The 23,622-nt window shown below is 45.4% G+C and overlaps 1 protein-coding gene across 1 annotated transcript in view; it reads right to left on the minus strand.

Moving 5' to 3' along the window:
- Positions 1–23,622, minus strand: part of Tgfa (transforming growth factor alpha) — an 88,386-nt gene that overhangs the window by 6,868 nt on the left and 57,896 nt on the right. The window contains 1 exon segment of the mRNA XM_051175023.1: positions 5,121–5,238. Within this exon segment, the coding sequence (XP_051030980.1) occupies positions 5,121–5,238 (118 nt within the window).

Consider the following 23,622-nt stretch of genomic DNA (forward strand, 5'->3'; position numbering starts at 1 on the left):
TGAAATATGAAAGCCACAGCTGTGAAATGTTAAGGGTTTCCTTAAGGAAAAATTTCACATTGTGAAATATAGAAAATATACTAAACATAGAGAAGCCCATACTACTGCCATGGTGCCAGCGTGTTTGTATATAAGTGACTAAAATTCATTACATAAATGTATGAAACTGTAAAATAGTAAAAGAGAGAGGGGGAAGAGAGACAAAGAAAACAAACAAACAAACAAACAACAACAACAACAAAACTCAATAAGAAAAGAAACTTCAAATCAGAATCTCAAGTTCTACCAGGCTCACGATGTATCTCAGTTCAATTCCCAGACATACAGGAAAAAACAAAACAAAACAAAACAAAACAAAATAGAAAACAAAAGTCCTTTGCAAAGCCACTTAATTTAAATGGAACACAGTAATTTCTGCACTTTAGTTTCACCAAATTCTTTCCACCCAGACGGTGCAGGGTGTGATATGTAACCAAGGCTGGACATTATCTCTGTACTCAAAGACACTTTGTTTGTATTTCAGATTACACCCCAGGACAGGAGCTCAAAGGTATACACAACTTGGAACAGGCTCTGTAGCCAAATTGGCCTGCATTCAAAGCCATTTCTTCACTTCCTGTCTGTGTTACCTGGAGCCAGTAACTGCTCTTCACCACAGATTCTGCATCTTGAAGAAGCATGTAAGACTCACCTCCCAGTTAAGAGCACCAAAGGAGCCTTGTGCATTGTGGTAAGCAGCACTAAACCTAAGGCAGGCTGTGTCTCTGTTAAAGATGAGATTAAATAGCAGGGTGTGGGGTGGGGAGATGGCTCAGTTGAAAAGGGCTTGCCTTGCACTTTGAGGACCTGAGTTTGATCCCCCAGAATCTATGTGCAGAATCCAGTCAAGGTGGTGTGTGATTGTAATCCCAGCAGACAGGCAGATTTCTGGGGCTCCCTGTCTAGCTGCCCTACCCTACTTGGATGGGCTCCAGGCCAGTGAGAGATGCTCAAAAATAAAGTGAGAGTTGGAGAGATGGCTTAGGTGGTAAAAGTTCTTGCTATGCAGTCAGGAGGATCTGTGTTTGGATCCCCAGAACTCACATGAAGCTGGGCTTTGAGTATGCTTGTGATCCTAGCACTGGGAAAGCACAGGTGCATCATGGGGCTGGCTGGCAAGCCTAAACAACTTGTTCATTATGAGGCCCAGTGAGAGACCATGTCTCAACAAACAAGGTGGGCTGGAGAGATGGCTCACTTGTTAAGAGCACTTGCTGCTTTTGCAGAGGACCCAAGTTCATTTCCCAGTCCTACACTGTCCCTCACAATTGCCTGTAACTCAAGCTCCAGGGGATTCAACACCATTTTCTTCTGGTCTTTGAGGGCACAAATACACACACACACACACACACACACACACACACACACACACACACACACACAGCACACAAAGTATATACACACCTGCATACACACACACATACAAGTGCACACACACATACCACACACACATAAAAATAATCTCGAACAACAACAAAAATCCCAACACAACAAGGCGGACAGAATCTGGGGAACAATGGTCGACCTCTGACCTCCATACACACATGTTTACATGAACTTGAACTGGCCTATACATATGTACGTGTACACACACACACACACACACACACACACACATGCTCATACACTCACAAAGGGGACATTTTTAAGAGTCTTTAGCCACATGGTCTCTATATGCTTCTATGGCTTTGGCAGGCGGCTGCTGCTACCCTGGTGACTCCCAGAGTCTTCAGCACTGATCTAGGCAGGCAGTGGAGCTTGAGGGTTGAGGGCCAGAATGAAACTGTCTCTAAACACATTTTGTATCATCTTGTGCTTAACATGTATCATCCCACAGGGCTGAGCTGGGAGTGGATTCCCCAGGACTGGTGAAATGAGAATTGAGTTCACCTTTTCTTGCTTTCTGGAGAAATGAATTCAGGGCTGAGTGTGGCTCAGTGGCAGAGCACTTGCTTAGCATGTGTGGGGTCCTGGGCTCCTTTCCCAGCCCTGAAACAACAAAAAGGACTAGATTCACCTGGTCCTATCCTTTCTTCCATGGGGCTGGGAGGCCAGGGCTTCCTCTGCAGCTCAGAGTCTGTGGTCTCTTGGGACATCTGATCCATGGGGGAGGTGATGCCTGTGTGAAACCTTGTATGCTTATGCTGTGCTGGAAGCAGTACCTGGGAAGTCTTCTAGAGTTTTTTCAATGATGACTGCAGAGTTCACCCCCCTGCCACCTCCAGGTTCAGAAAACTAAGTCCTATTTAATTAAATCAATGAATGTGAATACTTGCACATGCCCAGAGGCACAACGGCAATCACCACAGAGTCCTCACTGTGCATCTTTGAGGTAATGGTCTCTGAGGGAGATCTGAGGTTAAATGGGGCCAGGCCACTTGTGTGGGCACTCATCTGGATTTTAACTCAGGTCTAGCTGATCCCCAGATCCAGAGAGATCCTTATTGTCTGTTTTGGGTGGATGTGGGACGAGAACAAAACCAAGGCATAGTTTTCTCAGGTCCTGTCATGGGTGTGATGTCATGCTACCTCCCCCACTCCCTCCCCAACACTGATGTTCAGAGGCTAATGGGGGCTCTTATGCCAAGAGCAAATCCCCCACCTGAATCTGATCTCTTGTGGCTTCAGGGCTGCCTACCTGTGCTGGAATCTCACTGTGGTCTTCTCTCTCTAGGTATTCGTCTATTCAGACCTGTGGTGTGCACTGTGGCCAGAGTGGCCAGGGAGAACAAAGGGATGGGGAATGTTTTTCTTGACTGACAGAGATGTATTTTTCTGGGGTTTCTGTCAGGGTTTTAGTCACCAGGAACATTCAGAACAGGAGGGAAACTTCAGTCTCCTGTGATTCCGACACAGCCACCTCTGTGGATTCTGCCTCCTTCATGCAGAAGACCCACCACCTGCCCATGCCACCTTGGTAAAAGGGTGTGTTGCCCCTGACCTTACATCTTCACAGTTTTCTGTTTCTGCATATCTTCCTGCCATGGTGTTTGGCTCCAGTGAGATTTCCAAGATGTTCAGATGAACAATCTTGGGCTCATCTGAATCTTGGGTTGAAGATAATTTCTCAATGTCTGACTAGTGGCATCTTTTTTTTTTTTTTTTTTCTTTCTGTTTAGTTTTAGAGTCTGAAATGCCACTTTAGAGTTTCTGAAAACCTAATGACTCTTTTCTTCTGGGAGAGCATGCTAAGAAGTGGTGCCTGCCTCTACATGGCATTCTTGACTTGCTGGGGCTTCTTTACCAGGCCCTGACATATGGAGCCCTACCTCAAGGGATGTCAGTTTTATTGACCAGAATGTTGAGTATGTCAGCTCCTCAAAGCTGGGAGGTTCTTTAGAGTGGGGACAGAATGTTCTGGCTTTCCCTGTAGAGACTCAGAGTTTCTGGTCTGGTGGGAATTAGGTAGTTAGAACATTCTTCTCGTTACTATAAATATAAAAAAGATGCAAGGTGTGGTCCTGTCTCCCAGAGCTAATGCACCAGGAAGGTAGGGAAGCAAACCTCACCAGGTCTCCAGGTCTGACAACTTGCCTTGTTCAGACACTCTGGCTCTGTGCCCCCAGAGTGCTGTGTAGAGGATAGGGCATGGCCCTCATGTCTCCCATGGTCTCTGTTGCTCAAGGGGCCTTCTAAGAATTAGAGGCCAGTCACTCACAACACTCAGGGGCCCTGTGCATGTCTGGAGAGATCCAGTGGGTGACGGTAAGCAAATAGAGATGGAGGCAGGTGATGGACATCAGCACTGGGGAAAGGTGGGAACCAAAGAGCTGGAGAGGAAAACCATGGTTGTGTGATGCGTGGGCAGCCATGGCAGAGTGAGGTGTGGGTACACCCGTGGGAGGTCAGGCCAGCAATGTGTTTTTTGTTAAGGGAAGCTGAGCACCTGCTAGGAAGTTCAACTTTTAAGATGCACACAAGGACTTAGAGCCACCAGAGAAGAACACACAGTGTCATCTGTCACATTAACATGTCTGAAGACTGAATACTGGCCTTGGGCCACCAACATCCAGTAGGGAAACTGAGAGAAGAGGGTGGTCATTTTCCGTGGCCTCCCAGGCTGTCAGAATGTCCTATTCTGGAGCCTTGGCCCTGAAGAAGGCTCATAAAGAGTTGTTAGGAGCAACCCTGACCTTTCTCACCTGCTAGAGGAAAATGCCCATTTCTTTTTCAGAAATAGGAGGTGAATTTTGTGACAGATCCATCTAGGTCCATCTTGTCATAGTTACCACAGACAGATGAACACCTGTAAATATCCTGTTCTGAAGTTAAATGGCTTGCAGGCTTGCACTGCTCACTCCCAATGAGCCCTGGCCTTCAACTGCATCTTCTGCCTCCCTGCTGTGCACTCTGACCTGCAGTAGTCCCTAGAATCCTAGGTCTCGACTCCTTTCTGCTTGTCCACTGGTCAGCTCCACATCTGCTGAGTGCCTCTCCTCCAGGGCCTTTCTCCCCTAACTCCACTGTCGGTGGTAATTACCAGTGGCTCTGTGTGTGTGTGTGTGTGTGTGTGTGTGTGCACATGCACGCGTGCGTGCGCATGCATGCACATTCCATGACACACATGTGACGATCTGAGGATGACCTTGAGTGTTGGTCCTTGTCAGACATGCACCCTACTGCATCTGGCTTTCTATGTGGGTTCTGGGGAATCTGAACTCAGGTCATCAGGCTTAAGTGACAAGTGCCTTACCCTCTGAACCACCCCAGCCCTCACCATTGGGTTATATCTATGTGTTGAGGAGGGTCAGCATCTGCATTACACTTGGCAGTCTTTCTGAAGCTTCAGGGAGGTGGGAGCCACCAAGTTGTGACATGTGTATTGACCCTTTGCATGACCTTCCAGCTATTTCACAGGCTGGATACAAAGTGTCTGGTGTATGGAAACTTCATTATAGAGTTTCAAATACCCAGGTTAACATTCCCGCCCCCAACTCAAAGCAGAGAATTAAATTCTAGCCAGAGTTTGCTGATAAAAACAGATCCCAGCTCTGGATCTCAGTTCCCTAGCTAGCCTCATGGAAGTAAATGTTCTTTTAACTGGGTGCCTCACCACTTCCTGGAGACTAGAGGATACTTACACACATGCTGGCTTTTCCTCCTGCACCAAAAACCTGCAGGTTCCATGGAAGCAGAACTGAATGTGGGAATCTGGGCACTCATTGAAATGAGATACCACTGCAGCCGCCACGGGTGAGTCTGCTGGGGCGAAGAGACATAGGTCAGACCTGGCATACTCACCCTTTGCAAAACTCTCCCTTCCCAGTGCTCAGCCAGGGCCCAGAGTCTTCATTAAGAAGTCTGGGTATTTTTCCAATATTGTAAAAGATTTCTCCCAAAGATAGCTAGTTAGAGTCATTTTTGCAAAGAAGCTCATTTTTTTTTTTTTTTTAAATAACAGCCCTAATAAAAATTGTTTGCAGCTGGGTGTTAGCACACACCTGTAACCTCAACACTCAGAAGGTACACACAGAAGGACCAGGAGTTCAAGGCCAACCTAATTGGTATATTGATGAGTTTGAGGTAAGTTGGATCCCATTGTCTCAAAATAAAAAGGGGCTAGAGAGCTAGCTCAGTGGGTAAAGTGCTCGCTGTGAAAACACAGCTTGAAACTGGAGTTTGAGCTCCAGTACCCACACAAAAAGACATTGCAGTAAGGACTTTGATTCCTTACTGGCATCGATTGGGGCAGCACTCTGTGCCTTGTGGCATAAGAAACAAGGATGCTTACTGGACAGAAATACACTGACACACGTGCAGAACAGGCTCAATTTTCCTGCTTCCATGTTCAGAGAGTTTTTGAAGGAGACATTGTGAGCAATGGCAGATAACCTCCTTAACAATGTTCTAAAATTCTTGCAGAAGCTCCAGCCAGTGCCTCCTCTCCTGTGTCATCACACAGCATGAAGAAACTCCATGGAACAGTCACAGTGAGGGTGGGTGACACCTGATCTCTGCCCTCTGAGCACAGAGTGAGAACAAGAAGCCTACTACTTAGCGTATACACTTCTGGTCTGGTCCCCCCCCCCCATACCTGGCATGTCACACTGGGGATGAAACCAGGCAAGCACTCTACAATTTGGCTTTATCCCCTGCCCACTTCTGGTCCTTCATACAGCCATCTAGCTGTCTGCTGCTTAGAACGCAGGCTTCCAGTTCTTTCTGATGCCCTGTCCTCTTCAGGCCAAAGGGCTCAGAAAGGATGAAGTCCATGTTACAACAACTAAACAATTTATTTAAAACAAACAAACAAAAAAAAAAAAACAACTTTCAATTACAGTGATACTCTTGAAACTTCATCAGAAGTTTAATGAATTTCTGGATTACAGAAATAGTCCACTTAAACCACCAATATACAATAAAAGCCACCACAGGGAATAAAGTGCATCTTTAGTCCTCAACTTACTGAGTCATAACAACATACCACACACTTGTGAGCTTACATTCCTGTTCTAAAAGTCAAGTGCAAACACACTGTAAATGGGAAACTGCCCTTATCTGGGACCTGTAGAAGTGTTTGTGGCCACCAAGGGCACCTCAGAGGGCACCCAGAATCACAAACAAACCCATTCCTACTGATGCTCAATGTGAGAAGGCTGCGGTGGCTCTGCTCTGGCCAAGTACTTAACTCATTAATGTCAAGGCAGGGCAGGCAACTGACCAAAGATGACTTGTTACCCACCCTCCCCCCCCCACACCTTTGTGTGTGTGTGTGTGTGTGTGTGTGGGTAACACTGCCTCTAGTTTGTCAAAGTAAGTTTATGAGGAGACCTCAAGTTCCCAATATCTTTCCCCAAAAGTTGGGCCTCTCAGCTTCTTCTTCTCCTTTTATTCTTTTAAATTAAAAGATGTGTATGTGTGTGCATGCGACTGCAATTACTAGCAACTGAACTCAAGTTCTCTGGAATAGCATCTTTACCACTGAGTCACATCTCCAGCTCTTTCTCTTTAAGAAGGTGTTATGCAGCCCAGGCTGGCCCCAAATTCATATCACTCTTCCTATTTTAGTTGAGGGCTAGGATTCTAGGTGTGTACCATCACAGCTGTCACCTCTCTTTCCCTTGCCCCCCTCATATCTCTTCTCTTTATAAAAACTCAATAAAATTTCAAGAGACAGAAGGAATGCTTTTCTACCCAGGTAGAAAAGGTGGGGTGAAGGCAACATCCAAAGAAAGACTGTTCCTCTAGTGCACATGGAGGGCTGGGCAAGGCTGGCCCAGTCCCCTGCCCTGGGCCATCTCGTGTGGGTACCATGTCTGATTTGCTCTGGGACTGATAGGAAAAGCAAATGTTCTGGTTGGGGTGCAGCTCAGCACCAGGCACTTGCTAGCAGCTGGAGTTTCCAAGCTGCTCAGTTCCTGTTGTTGTGAAGTTTCTGAGAGGCCCCTATATCCTGGAGACCTGACATTTATTTTTCCCTGGGAAAGCCGTGAAAGAGACCACAGACTCACTAATAGGGCCTAGAGCCCAGCCCAGCTCACAGACAAAGTCTGGAATAGTAATCAGGGGGTGAGGAAATTCCTGCTTCAATCCACAGGGGGTTCAGAAGTTTGGACAGACACCATCTGCAGTGTCTTTGGGAGCTGGAGTTGGGGAGCTCCTGGGTTGCAGCAGCCACACCCCTGAGTAGTCTTGAGGAGCAGCTCTAATTGGCCTATGTGCCTAGCTAGTTTGGGAGCCTACAAGGCTGTGACTCTTCACTTTTCCCCAGATGTAGTGTTTGCCAGTTGTAAAGCTGACATTTATAGCCCTTTCATCACTTCCGACAGTTTCAACATGACATCTAGTAGGATCGTTTGTTTGGCCAAGGCTAGCAGTCAGTGGCAACAATAGCAGAGTTGTCTGTGAGGAAAGATAAATTAATGAATATGAGAGTCCCCAGCAGCCCCCTGAATAGCCAGGGAAAAGCAGACACCAGAAGGATGCCCCCTGTAGGGCTAGACAAGTATTTCACCCTGAGGCCAGGCTAGAGGCCCTGTGTCAGGGAGGTTGGGTTCAGGGCAACAGGACTGGCTACAGGGCTGGGACTTCTTGCTCATGACATGATATGGCCACAAGTAAAGGAACAGTAGAGGCCTTCCCCAGAGGGAAGACGTGGCACACTGGGGTTAGAGATGAATGGCTCAGGTCACAGGCACACTTGTGGGTGGGTGAGAGCAAGCCTTTGTTTTTTGAGACAGGGTCTCATTCTAGCCCAGGTTGACTTCGACCTCAGGACAGCACTTCTGCCTCAGACCTTTATGTGCTGGGATTATAGGCCATGAGACAGCATGCTCAGCTCAGGGGGACTCTGCAAATGATCTTGAAGAAGAAGGATGCCATCTGCACTGTGTGGCCACACCATAGACCTTTACTAGTCAGAGGAACATCCCTTCCTGCAAGATGGCAGGCAGGCCTCAAGGGAGCCAAATAAGTCATCAGAGGATGAAAAGGCGATCATGTCACTTCTGTTGTTGAAGCTGCTAATGTGTCGTGTCTTATTCTCAGGCTCTATCAGGCCCCAGGTTCTCAGTGTTCTAACAGACCTCATTTACTTGAATGATAAGATGGGCCAGTGAGATGGCTCAGCTGGTAAAGTAGCTTGCTGCCAAACCCAATGACCTGAGTTGGATGTCCAGGACCCACAAGATGGGAGGGTGTCCTCTGACCTCCACACATGTGCTGTGGCAACACTCCTCCATACACACCTCTATAATAAACAAACAAACAATAAATAAATGAAGGTCAAGGTGAAGTGCTTCCTATAACTGGATCCCAGGACACAGATGTTCTAGATCTTTCAACACTCTTTCCTGTACAGTCTGATTTCAACCCAGCCTGGATCCATCAGTTCCCTGCCTGTAAACTGACCTTAGGACACACGCCATGCCTTATACTCTCATTAAAGAGACAGGGCTCTTCATTATTTTGCCAAATCTCGGACCACTGTATAGCCTGTGGCTAGAGTCTTTCAGATGCAGAAACTAGCATTCAGATAAGCTTCCAGACAGCTAGAAGTTGCTAGAACAAGACATTTAGCTTGTTTTTAATCCTACTTTGAGCAAATGAAAAGCCATAGGAAGTCAATGGCATGCTGCACAAGTCTGGATGGCAAATGCTGGGAGGAGTATGATAAAAATCAACAAGTCTGGTGAGCATCAGGAAGGGCATACTTGCAGAAGCAGCTCCTAGCAGCAGGGACTCCTTTAGGAGAAATGAGAGGCAATTCTGATATTCAGAAGGGGAGGGAACTGAAGATGGCAATTTCTCAATCCCACAAAAAAGCAGCAGCCAGAACCATACCATACATAGGTGCAAAAGAGATTTCTAGATGCATGAGGAATGGTTCACTGAGGAGTAGCTGGGATGTGCTGAGGGTCCCATCTATGACATGAGATCTGCCCGCCACTGGACTTCTGTGCAGTGTGGCACTCATGCCCAAGAGACCTGGAGCTTCTGGTTTAGGACAGGGTTTGGGTGGAGCCAGATGCTTTCTGCATCAACACAGGGAACAACCAGACCAATTGGATTTCCATTGCTCATTTCTAGCTCCAGGAAAGACCCAAGCTATAGGATTGAACCAAGTTCAAAGATAAGTGCCATCTTCTACTGTCCTACAAAGATACTGGCTACTTTGGCCAGCTTTAGGAAATCAGAAACACTGTCAAGGAGTCTGTCTCTGGTGATACCACACCTGGGAGGGACTCCCCTCCTGTGCTTACTTTAAGTCAGAGGCAGAGTTAGCATCAAGTTTGATGCCTGCTTCTATCTCAAGAAGAAAACAGATTTGCCTTGCCAGGACCCTGTTGTAGCTGAGACACCTGGGCTTACTTGTAGTTTTAACCCAGATGGATTTTCTGAGGCTGGGCTATGATGGTGATAGCTGATGTTACTAACAGGAGCTATTAATGGATTATCTAACTGCACTCAGCATGATGAAAGAAGCCTTTGCTACTCCATTCTGGCCACATGAGGGAATTTAAACAGAGGGTGGTGATGTTGGTTCAAATATAGGTGATCACTCTGGTTCTTCCTGACGCCTACCTGACTGTCACTTCAAGGTGTGGATATGTGAGAAGAGGGGCAAGAAATCCTTAGTGGGTACCACCACACATAGATGACTCATTCAGAAAATAAATGAATTTGGGATTACCAAGGCATTCTGGGAGCATTTTAGGATTAGGGACTGAGATTCCCAAGGTAAATGGCTTTAATTAGCAAAGAAAATTTAGGAGCCTAAAATAAATGTCAAGTGTGGGATGGGACCTGCCTGGCTATCCCCTAGATGTCACAATATGCAGATTTCAGCTGACTGCCTACCTGCACCTTGGAGAAGGGAAGGCCAGTCCTTTTCTAACCTGCTTTCTAAGTTATGGACTAAAGGGACAAAAGATGACTCCCTTCCCACAGCTCTTATTGCTTCAGAAGACCCTGGGCTCAGCCTACAGGTTTTTAACGGGGGGGGGGGGGAGAGGAGCAGGTCATGGTTTTGCTTTGAAGACAGATGCCAAATGTCCCTCTACCCCAGCATTTAATCATTTGATTTCAAAGAGAAGGACTGCTTCTTTCATATCTTTAAACCAGAAAACCCCTTATTCTAATTTCAAGTTCTTGGGTGTCAGTTAGCATTCTGAAAACACTTCACCTCGATTTTCATTCATGCACTCAACAAGGGTATACTTGTACCCAGCTCTCAGAATCAGAGCAGGAGGATGCTGGGAGCCACAGGTGAGCCCTGCCAGGTGGGGAATTCTGCCCCAGCTTTGTTGAAGAAAGAGTCCCGTTAGAGCCCAGGGCTACCTGCCTATGCCAGCTCTGTGTGTCTCTATTCTCTTTATAAATACCAAAATTGTTAGGTAGATTGCCTGACAGGAAACCCTCACTCAGCCCCAAGGAAAAAACACTCCTTCCTGCTAAGTCTTTGAACCCTAATCCCTTCAAACCCTCTGCATCAAGGGTTATAAACACTGCAGAGATTGTTGTTTTTCTAGAACATTTTGTGTCCTCAGAACTTTTGGTGATGGTACTCAAGGCCTTGTGCATTTGAGGCAAACATTCTACCACCAAGCCCCACCCTCTGTCTTCAGAACTTCCAACAGATATGTTATTTGTGCATTTGAACACAAAATCTCTGTGGGTGGATGATGAGCCTAATTATGAATGAAGAGACTGAGGTACTAGGAGGTGGACTTGAGACAAAACTTGGAAGCCTTAAAAAACACAGGGGTAGGAGCTGCCAAGGTGCTCAGTGGGTAAAGGTACTAGCTATCAAGATTGATGATCTGAGTTTGATCCCCAGGATCCACATGGTGGGAAGAGACAAGATACCCTCTGATCTTCACACATGTCCCACAGCACATGCATACACACAGACACAATATAAATAAAAAGTAATAATAATGATAATAAAAACTATAAGAGTAAGATCAGGCATGGTGATGCAAGTGTATAATAACCCCAGTACTCAGGAGGCTGAGGCAAGGTGGGCTGTGAGTTTGAGGCTAGCCTGGGATACATAGTAAGTGCCCATCTCTGTCTCACAAAGATAAAACAACTGTTGCAGTGGTGTCAAGGACCTGCTTGAGATGAAAGCTCTTCTGTCAAGTTCATATTCCAAGTGGAAGTGTCAAGATGTTAGGAGAGGATTATGGGTAGTTTTCATTTCTTTTTTTTTTTCTTTCTTTCTTGTTTTTTATATTTCACAAGATGATCACCTTAAGAGTTTGAAACAACACTGAAGTTTCAAACTTGGCAGGAGTGGGGGCACAAAGCCTGGCTTTATTTTTACTGTCTTAATCACAAGACTGTAGGGTTAAAGAAGCCTGGGCTGTAGGAGTCTGGATTTGAATATGAACAAGAAAAACTATGTCACTCCCTCAGGCTTTAATTACTAAAAGAGAAAGGTGAAGAGCGGTACTGTCCCCTCCTTGAGTTTCAGCAGCCTTAGAAACAATAAGACCTATGCATGTAATGCTCAAGTTCTTTATAAACTCTTTGACAGTTGAACACAACCCCCAAACATCCTCTTGTATGATTGGATTGCTCCCAGACCACTCACAGTGCCCAGTGCAGTGGAAATGAGGCACAATTAGATTGTTGAGTGGATCTTGGAGTAGAGGGTGGCAGAATCTGTGGTGCAAAATCCATGGATGTGGAGGGTCTCAACAGAACATGTTCAGATGAGAGATGTTTGACAATGAGGTGGGAGACATGGCTCTGCTGTTAAGCCACATTCTATAGCTCACAACCACATAATATAACTACAGCTCCAGGGGATCTGATGCCCTCTTCTGGCCTCTAGGGTACCTGCACTCAAGTGGTGTGCCCGCATGGCACGGGCACTCTCTCTCTCTCTCTCTCTCTCTCTCTCTCTCTCAAAAATAGACTTAGAAGAACATGGCACCTATGTGAGTCCATCTAGCCACACTAGTGTCTTGGATGTGTGTTCATATGCACACATGTCCATTTATGTGTGAAGGTCAGAGGGCAACCTTGAATGTTGTCCCTCAAGAGCTCACCATTTCAGATTGCTGGTCAGTCAGCCCCAGGACTCCCCCATCCCTGTCCTTCAGACAGAACTGGTTAAAGGCATGAATCGTTAAGCCTGGCTTTGATATGGACACACAGGTTCTGAACGCAGGTCCTCATGCTTGTACACCAAGCACTTTACCCACCGAGCCATCTGTCTAACTCCAGAATTTTGCTCCTAAAGGAAAAATGTTGGGAGTTTCCAGCCACACCAGGGACATGTAACTGCTTAATTATTTCCAAGCCATGTTGGATATTTTAGTGAAAAACATTTTCTACCCAAAGTCAAGGAAATGAAGCTTGGACATGTCTTGAATTCTCTTGGGAATATCAAGTTTTCTTATCTATACGTTAAAGAATTTTCAGGCATTTTTTATGGATTTAAACTCAGAAACAGATTTGTCTTTCCCTACCTTCTGAGCAATCATTTATATTGGCTACTTCTTAGAAATAATCAGTGAAGATGGAGCAGTTCTTGTGAATTTTCCTTGGCGAAGCTTGTGTGGACTCCTGATGAGTAAATTCTCTTCCAGCTTTGGGTGGTCTCTCACTGTAACCTGTGCACAGACTTCTATGTCTTAACCCTTTGTCTTGACAGAAAATATGAGAGCAAAATTATACTCAGGGGCAGTAGCCTTGCACTAACCTTATCTTGCCTGCTCCAAAGAGTGAACTTACCCTCACGCGCGTGTGCAAGTGTGTGTGTGCATGCATGTGAAGTCCATATTCTCCATCTTATTTTTAAGACAGGGACTCTCACTAAGGTACTGCTCCATCTTGGCTGGCTGGACAATGAACTCCGGGGATCTTCTTGTCTCTCCCTGACCCCCCCAAACACTGAAATTATAGACCTGGGCAACATTGCTATTATTATTATTATTATGTAGGTGCTGGGGATCTCAGGCATGCATATAAAGTCCTTTACTCATGGAGCCTTCTCTTTAGCCCTTGATTTTTAAAATCTTATCAAACATCCATGTCTGTGTTGATCAACATTTGTCAATCTGGGGCTTCCCAGCAGAAATTCCTCCATTTCCTAACAGTGCCCAGGTTTTCCTTTAGTGAATCATTTCTTGCACTACAGGTTTACATTGGTTACAGATGCCCTCTGTATGGACTATGGATCTAGAGAAGAAAGACACATAGTGGATGACACTGTGCCTGGCAGGTTGGCATGTCGAGCACTGACTGGTCTAGAGGGGAATCTGTAATTCCTGACCTTTGCTCCAGGAACCACCTGGACTATCACTTATCACCAAGCACAGCTCCTCAGCTCTCTGGCTGGGTTTGTGGCTCCCCACAGCCTTCCATTGAGACTGTATGGGTTCAAGGTAGCAGGCTGTGATTGCTGTAACAAAAGTACCTTCATAAGGAAGTCTGGCCTTGGATTTCTTCTCACCAAATCTCCACAGCCTACAAGACTGGGGCGTGATCTCTTTAGTTCACTGGAATTATTTATTTCAATTTTTTAAAGACATCTCTATACCATGCCCATAGTGTAGAAGCTGAACTAAAATTTCAAGTTGAATTTCTTTGTTCCTCAACAACTCCTTTCTGGTGGCTTTGCATGGTCACATCTCAGTTGGACAGTCAAGAGACATCAGATAGTCATGCACTATCATTGGTACCATCCCCTCTGACAGGAAGTCACATGACACAGCCATACTGCCAGCTTCTGGAGCCAGGATTATCTATGCTCTCAGGTGTCAAGGTGCCAGTATTTGGCAAATCTCACAGAGGAAATATCTTAACGTGTCCTAAATTTCTTTTCTCCAGGCTTCTGAGTCAGGAAGTTATTGTTTTCTCCTGCCTGCAGAGTGGATCAGTCCTTCATGGTTCTGTTTGTGAGGCATTTCCTGCATAAGAAGAAGGGCTAGAGTCTGTGCCCAGCCAATCCTGCCTCTGTAGCCTGGTTGGTGACACAGTGAATATTCTAGCTTGTTCTGTGGTGGCCTTCAGGGAAGAGAAGCACAGGAAACAAAGGATAGAGTGGCCTGCTTCCTCTGATCCTTGTCTACATGCTGCTCAATGGCATCTGACCCTGACCACAGTCTTCTGAGAGCAGCGGGGAAGTTTCCCTGTGTTCTTATAAGTGCATCTTCTACCCTTATTTTTCATTTTAACAACTTGAAAGTGCCAAGGCAACAGTTCAAAGTGGAATGTGCAAGAGAAAAAGCAGAGAAGAAAAAGCCACGGACATTTGAAAGGCCCCTGTCCACACAGAACCACAGCTAACACTGAGGAGGCTCCGACAGGAAGTTAATAGAAAGGATCAGCATTGCCAAGTCACATTCCTTGTCACTGTGCTGAAACACCTGCCCGAAGCAATTTCAAAGAAGGAAGGTTTATTGGGGCTCACAGTTTCAGTCATCATGGCAGTGCGAATGTGTGGCACAGTCTGCTCACATCACAGCAGATCAGGAAGCAAACAGTGCTTCAGAACCAGGCAGGTGCTGTTCCAAAATCTTCCAAGGCTCTCTCTTAGTGACTTATTTCCTCCAGGCAACCCCCAAAGATTCCACAGTCCCCCAGATTACTGCCACTAGCTGAGGAACAAGCACTCCAAGCAGGAGCATATGAGGGGTGTTTTAGATTTAAACCATAATAAACCATCCAATTCAAGTGTTAGAAGGAAGCTTTGGTGGCTGATGTCACCTCTTGGCATACCTGCTTCTTTGGGTCCTGTGGACCCTCCAAAGTACACACACACACACACACACACACACACACACACACACACACCCTTTAGAAAGGGTCTTACTGAGCAGTCTTTGCCTGCCTTTGCCTCTAAGTACTGCGATTAAAGGCAAACACCCAGCATTTGCTATTTTTGTTTGTGTGTACTAATGGTTATCTGCCTGGAGTAGAAGCAGTGTGACAAGGGATCCTCCCTTCTAGGACTTCTGAGGTCTTTGGTCAAGCCGCAGCCACTGGAATGAGTGACTGCCTTAATGGATGAAGTTATTTCTTCACCTTCCTATCAGTGTTGTCTGTCATCTTTCAGAAACTTTTTGGCCAATTTCTCAAAAAAAAAAAAAAATGTGTATACATGTGTATCTAACTGTGTGTGGGTATGTGCACATGTATGTGGGTGCCCTTGGAGGCCTGAAGGGGATATCAGATCCCTGAAGCTGCAGTTACAGGCAGTTGTAACCTGCCTGATGTAGGTGCTGGGAATCAACTCAGATCCACGGGAAGAGAAGTGTGTGCTCTTATCCAGTGAACCATCTCTCCAGCCCCTTGGCTGAGTCTGTTTGGAAATCTTTACAGTACCAGCTCTGTGACTTGGGATGCAGAATTTTCTCATGACTTTCAGCTTCTCCATTTTTTGATTTCAATTAGCTGACTATATCTTTTGCCTATTTTTCTATGGACACACCCATTCTTGTTTATTTAAGAAGCTCTCTTTAAACTACTAAGAATAACAATTCTACATCCTGTTATGTAGACTACAAATAATTTGTGGTTTGAGCCTTCATTTTGTTGATACAGAAGACACCTTGGCTTGTAATTAGACACCTTCCCTTCCCTGAGACTATATAAATATTTACCTGTGTTTCTACCACTGGGCTGTTTATACAAATGCAACCTTCTGTAATTTATTTTAGTGTTAAAAGTGTGCTTTATTATTTTCTAAGTGGCCCACCAATTACCCCTGATCACTTATTGACTAGCTCATCTTTCCTTACTGATTTTAACTGCTACCTTTGTCACCCATCACTTTCTGGTTCTCCTGTCCAGTTTCACTGAGATTCTGTCTGCTCTGATACCAAATCACTTACTGGTTCTAACCTGATAATACAATTTGTCATTGTCTCCTGAACTTACTCATTATTTTTTTTGAAAAGTGTTATTTATTTGAATGCGTATGGGTGTTTTGCCTGCATGTATGTCTGCATACCATGTGCATGCAATAACCACAGAGCCAGCAGAGGACCTCAGATTACCTGGGACTGTGAGCTGCCATGTGGGTGCTGGGAACGGAATCCGGGTCCTCTGAAAGAGCAGCCAGTCTACTGAGTCAGATCTTAGTCGAATTCTCCATTTTTTTTTAACAGTTTGAATATTTTCACCTATTTATTTTTTCTACATTGACTTTAGGATTCTCCCCAATTTATAAATCTTTTTTGGGGAACTGAGACCTGGCCTGGGCATGGCTTTGCCACACTCATCCTGATGATTTTAGTTAAGTCACTGCCTTCCCTGGATCTGTTTTTATCTTTGTGAAAATAAGGTATTGCCTATTCAGAAGGTTCTTTACAGATTAGAAGTCCATCAAAAGGGAGATGGGCTGTTGGTGAGCCTCAGTTGGTAGAGTTCTCATCCTGTATGAAGCCCTTGGTTCCTTACCCAGCACTGCATGGCAAAAACCTAATGTGGTGGTACATGCTTAACATCCTAGCTCTTGGGAGGTTGAGGCAAGAGGATCACAAATTCAAAGTCAGCCTCAGCTACATAGTGAGTATGAAGCCAGCTTGGGCTATAGCTACGAACGACCACATTCAAACTTACTTCTCTGTTGCTGTGAGTAACACTATAATCAAAAGCAACTTGGGAAAGAAGGGCTCTTTTGATATATATATATATATATATATATATATATATATATATATATATATATATCCCATGCTTCAATTCACTGGAAGAAGCCAAGGCAAGACCTCCAAGCAGGAGCTAAAGCAGAGACCATGGAGAAATGCTGGTTTGCTGGTTTGCTGACCATGGATTTTCCAGCCTGATTTCCTATACAATCCAGGGGTGCCATCACCATAATTGGCAGGGCCTTCCCACATCAATCATTAATCAAGCAAATGCTCCACAGAGTTGCCTACAGGCCAATCTGATGGAGGCAATTCCTTAACCGAGGTCCTCTTTTTTCAGATGACTCTAGTTTATGTCAAGTTGACAAACAACAACAGCCAACCAGGGTAGATCCTGTCTCAGAACCAAACAAAAAAAAGATGTTGGGCAGGAGAGCCCTTTGAGGGGAAGGCAAAGCCCCACTAGCATGCACATATTAATGAATGTCTAGGTTTTACAATGGTAGATACTTCAGAGACAGGTGGGGAGTGTGAATGTGTCTTTGGTCTCTATAGAAGGAGTGTGCAGGGCTAAGAAGTGGGATGGGGAGGAAAAAAGAGAGCCCTTGTGACTGAACAACACAAACACCAGATGACTTTTGACCAGAGAGTGGATGCATGGGAAGGTTGAGTTGGTATAAATTTTCATAGTCCCTCCCTCCCTCCCTCCCTCCCTCCCTCCCTCCCTCCCTCCCTCTCTCCCTCCCTCCTTTTCTTCTTCCCTTCCTGCCTCCCTCCCTTTGTTGAATCAGTGTCTCTATATAGAAGGCTGGCTTTGAACTCACTGTAGTCCCAATTTGGCCTTAACTTCATTTTGTAACTCCAGGGTGACCTCAAACTTGTACAGTGTTTTCACCTCAGCCTCGAAGAGTACCGGGGTTACAGGTGTGCTCCTCTACATGGGTTCCTGGTCTGTTTCTTTCAGCAACATCTTTGGCTGCATTTCAACAGCTTCCACCCATTCAGATCAGTAAGGCCTAATACAGAAAGCCCAGACCAGTCCTGAGGTTTCCTTGGCTTGTTAACTCTGGGACCTTGGTCTTGATTTCTCTCTCTAGGAGCTGAGAGGGCCAGAGAAGCACAGAGAGAAGTCCTCACCCAAGAAGACAGATCAGGGCACCGACCCTCTGTAAGAAGTATGAGGGACATAGGTGGCAGTTGTCCCTTCCTTCTAGGCCCAGAGGACAGCCTGAATGGGCCATGAACAGAGCCATGCCAGGAGGTGGGTGCTGCCTGCCTGACCTAGGGAAATGGGACCTGGCTTCACAGCCTAGGACAGAGATGCCGGGCAGGTGAGTGTCTGCTCCCACCAGCTGCTAGAGGGAGGTGGGTGTTGGAATGCTGCTCCTAGCCACCTTGGCCTCACTCAGCCTGGCATTTCACACACCCATTCCTTAACCTCATTCTCTGTCTATTTCATTCCTCATCCCACGCAGTGTTTACTAAAATCCCTCCTCCACGAGAAGCACGGGACTTCGGTTCCCTGAACCTTCTGGGAAAGTTCCCACAACCTGGCAGCCACCAGGCATAGCACCCACTGCAGGCCAGAAGGCCCCAGCTTCTACCTTGGAGGACACAGGCCTTGTCAGGGACAAGAAAACCACAAGGTAATGTCAGAGGAAACTGGCTTTCCTTTTGAGGTTTCCAAACATCTCAAAGGAAAAGAAAAGGAAGATGCAAATCCTGGTGGCTTTGCTATTTATCAGAGCAGGGCACAACAGCCAAGGGACAAAGAAGAGCCCGAGAAGCATATTGTTATGGCTGTGTAATCCTCATCTCTGACTATGTGCTCTCATGTACAGAGACCTTAGATGCTTGTCAGCAAGTGTCTGGTTTTCTCCTTGGCCCAGGCTAACCGCCCCAGAGACAGCACCATGGGTTCCTCAGTCAGGGATGCAATGCCCAGGCATACTCAATCTTGGCTATGTGCATGTTGGAGAAATCACCTTGGAAAAGTACCCTGCCAGGATAATGACCTAATTGTTCTGAGGTATAACTAGGACAATAGTTTGTTTCTTGGGGTGTCTACTATGTAGAAAAGTTTGGGAGCCACTGGTTTAGGATACTTATAAATAGATTAAAGCAATCAAGCAAACAGACGACAACAAGAAAAACTAAAAGGAGACCTTCCTTTTCAGACTCTAAATGTAACCACAGAAAATCGTGTGAACCATTACAACAAACCTCATTGAGAACCAACTGAATGTATAAGAAACAGCTCATCTGGTATGACTTTATCATGTGGTGTCAGTAAACTTAGGAAGAGAAAAATAAAATCATGGAAACCTGTGTAGTTCACAGACAACATCACTTCCCATCCACAGCATCCTTTACTTGTGAATAGATTTTGAAAAACATTTTTTTCATGCAACAATTTTCAGACATGGTGAACTGGACTGTTTTGTTGTAGGAGTGTTCTTGGCTTGGTTTTTTTTTTTTTTTTTTTCTGTAGTGGATTTTAGTTTGATAACGTGCGATGTGCTAGGGCTCCCTGGGCAAAGTGGAAGGTCTAGCACAGTACACAGACTTTCCTTTGATGCACAACCTCCTTTACTGTAGTTGGACACCAATCTTTTAGGCTTAGAAAGGAGGTTTTATTTCTGTGCCAAGGGGCAGAACTTCCAAAAAACACAAATGCCTTTCAGCATCGTGTAGAGTAAATAATCAAGGGAATGTGAATCAATTACCCTCTCTACCTTCAACTCATCATCGAGCTGTGGAAGAACACCCAGGCAGGTTGTCAGCCCCCAAGCTGAGACACGCTTCTTTGGCTCCCCAAGCCTCGGCTTTATCTGCTTCAGGGGTTTTCCAAAAAAGTACATGTACGTAGATGAGTTAGCACTTTGCCTTTTAATTCAAGCCATTCATAAATTCCGGGGGAAGTACAAGGGACCCCAATGGTACTGAGTTTTATAATCATTAGTATCCCATGGTCCATGTCAGGAGGCTGCAGGAGATCATGCCCTATTGCACCTCTTACCCCCAAAGAAAGCCCTGAGAGATCCCAGAGCTCCACCACAACTTAGTAAGTTGGTGGGAAATAGGATGAAGAAAGTAATGAAAGCCCACATAGCAAGTGCATGGCTTCAACAACCCAGCCACACTTCCCAGAGGGGCACAACTCAAAAGTCACCACAACTGTATTTATGCAAAAGCAGCCACTCTGTTCAGGATGGCACCACCAGTGCCCACCAGGTCCCTTTGGGTTGTTTGTGGGAAACATTCTCTCTTCTCTTTCCCCTTCCATCCTCCCCCCCCCCCTCGTGTGTGTGTGTGTGTGTGTGTGTGTGTGTGTGTGTGTGTGTATTCAGGAGTGTGTGGAGGCCAAAAAGACCAAAAGACAACTCCAGTGTGGTCCTTCAGGTGCCATTCACTTTTCTGTGGAAGAAGAGAGAAAGGGCCTGCCAGTGGTCTGGTATTCTCTAAGTAGGTCAGGCTGACTGGACAGAGAGCCCCAGGGACCTACCAGACTTTGCCTCTTCAGCATCTGGATTACAAATGTGGGCTACCAGGTCTGAGTTTGGAAAATTAAGTTTAAAGAAGTGTTCATAGTGGAAGAGAGGAGTAGAAAGATTGTAGAACCTGAAAGAACAGGAAGTTTGCTGATTTTTGTCTCCTAGAAATGTCAGAGAAGCTACACACATAAAGTCTCATCAACTTGACTTTATACAAATGACCTATAAAGGACAGTACCAACAGACATGCTAACACAGAAGAGGAAAATCTCATGGCACCCTAACCCTAAACAAAGAACTACAGGCAACTAAGGAAAGCTGAGAGTGGGAAAAATAAGTCTTTCCCAGGGAAGGGCCCCAAACTGGTTATCCAATACTAAATGGTCAGGGCTGAAATCTATACATACAGGTAACATTATATGTACCAAGCAGGTTGTTGTACTTGTATATTTAGGAATATACATATACATACATTTAGGAATACACACACACACACACACATGCACACACACACGCACACACACACACAAGCGCACGCACACACACACACATGCTGTGAGTTTGAGAAAGAACAAAAGGAAGTTCTTGGGAAGAGTTGGAGGGACAAAATAAGAAGTAGGAAAATTATGTAATTATATTTTAATTTCAAAAAATAAAAAATGTTCATTTCCTTTATTTTCTTAAAAATTCAAAAGAGATGAGTGTATGTTGAGACAAGACCTCACTCTGTCCACTAGTTGGGCCCCTTCTCTGTTGGCTCTGCCTCCATTTTGGAAGGGCTCATTCTGCTGTGAAGGGCCCTGTCCACAAGCAGCTGTTTGGGAGTTCGAAGCCCTGTCCATCTCTACCTTCATCCCTTAGGAAGCCTCAGGACACCGCCCCACATGGTGTTGAGAAGGACCCAAGTAAGGAGTCTATGTATCTACGGGTCTTGTAGATGAGACTTTCAAGACTATCCACACTGTCCCCTGCCCCTGCACCCATCCCAAGTCTGTTCAATGCTGCAGGAGAGAAATGTATAAAAGCAAACCTTAGACTGGGGGAGGTCTCCTTTTGATGGAGATTCCAGAGAGAGAAAAACAAAGAGATTGGGAGTGAGAGGGAATGAAACAAGACTAGAGACCTAACAAGGATTTGGGGAAGAGAGGAACAAAGGGTGAGCTGGTGTCACATTGATCCTAGGGCACATTAACAGGTACTTGAATGGGAGATTTCCTTCTGCACACCTGGTCCAGGTGGGGCCCAGGGAGAGAGGATGGATAGGATGAATGGGCTCTGTGTTGGAGCATGGTCAGTTAAGAATGGCCCTGGCATCTTTGCAGCTGGACGGCATGTCTTCTGAGGTCAGGCGTGGAGGAGATAAGGTAGCTGCTTACGTCAGTCTCTGCCCTACTTCTGACCATCACTAGACAAGCAGGTATTACCTTCCCATTTCACAGACAAGGAAATGGAGAGGTCAGGTGATTTGTCTAAGGTCACTTTGCTGGTTGGCATGGGGGCTGGTCAGAGCCCTGGTCCTTGTGTGCTCAAGGCCTGGCTTTCCCCTGTTTCTTTATGCAGCTGCTGCAGACTTCATTTCTCTTGCTGTTCTGTTAGATTATGAACCACATTCATAGAAAATGGGGGGTTTTCACATCCCTACCTAATTTCACACCCTTTCCACATGCTGGGCTAACAAGCTGTCTCTGCGTTCCCCTCATGCTTCTCAATTACCATTTGTGCTACAAATATGCTCAAAAGACAAAGGTGTCTTTCACGTCACTCCCTCATTAGAACACTTGGCTTTTGTGTGATTGCTGAAAACCTTCAGTCAGTTGTTTGCAGTGGCTCTAAGATTGATTGGGTCTGTTGTTAGGTAGCGTTCTGATTCCGGCAAACACAAATTTGAGAACAGTGCATATATATTTATGTTTAACATTCAAGCTCCAATTGTAATGGGTACTAATGATGGCTGTACTTTCATGTATCCAGGAAAGGCATAAATATACAAATACTTTTTTTATTTTTTGAAAGTAAAATATTATTGTAGAAACACCCAATATCTCTATACAGTTACCTAGCACTGAATGGGAGCTCTCCTTTCCTGTTTCCATGGAGCAGAACCACCTTCTCTTTTGGGCAAGCCACTTTTAGAGACCTGGAATGTCTGCCCCTATGGCCCTGTGGTGATGCTAGAGTTTCAAACCTCTTTTTAAAAATAGTTTTATTTTTATTATTTTTAATTAGGTGTATGTGTCTGTGGCTCCATGTAGGTATGTGCATGGGGGTGCTGGTTTGGAGGAGCCAGAGTTATAGGCATCAAATACCCCAGAGCCAGAGTTATAGGCAGTTGTGAGCCACCCCACATGGGTACTGGGAATGGAGTTCAGGACTTTTAAGAGCAACATTCTCATTTAACCCTCAAGTTGCCTCTCCAGCCCCAAATCTCAAAATTTTTCATATAAATCTGCAGTGCCTTGGGGTATGAATTTGAGTAGGAAGGCTCTTCTAGGAAATATTTCTAGAAAGATCTAGGACCACTGTGGGTGACCTGAAGCACCCACACAGGGTCAGGTGCATCATGGCCTCTATCTATCTGGGTTCTAATGCCTCTATATCCACCCTCTTTGCCTGAAGAGGAGTTCCAGGATCCTCCACAGCAGAAACATGCCACTCATCTTAGCACACACCCCAAAAAGGAAAATGCCTCCAAGACAAATAAGCTAAAATTTCCTTCACAGCTCCACCCACATTCATCAGTGTCATAACAGCCAGGCACCTAATAGGGTAAACAGAACTCCAGAGCAAGGAGGGAGCCTGAGAGATGAAGAGACCAGAGAGGGGAACTCCATCCATCTGTGATGCTCTATGTCCTTGAACCTCTTACTAGGATCACTTAAAATGCACAGAAGGCTGGAATTCAAATTCAGTTTGTGCTCTCCATTTCCAAATGTCATATTTATTGTTGCCACTATGACACAATGTACAAATTAAGTGACTTAAAAACCACACACATGTACTATTTTACAATCCTGGAAGCCACAAATTGATATGAATGTTAG

The sequence above is a fragment of the Phodopus roborovskii genome, unplaced genomic scaffold (assembly GCF_943737965.1).
Source record: "Phodopus roborovskii unplaced genomic scaffold, PHOROB, whole genome shotgun sequence".
Taxonomy (NCBI): Eukaryota; Metazoa; Chordata; class Mammalia; order Rodentia; family Cricetidae; genus Phodopus; species Phodopus roborovskii.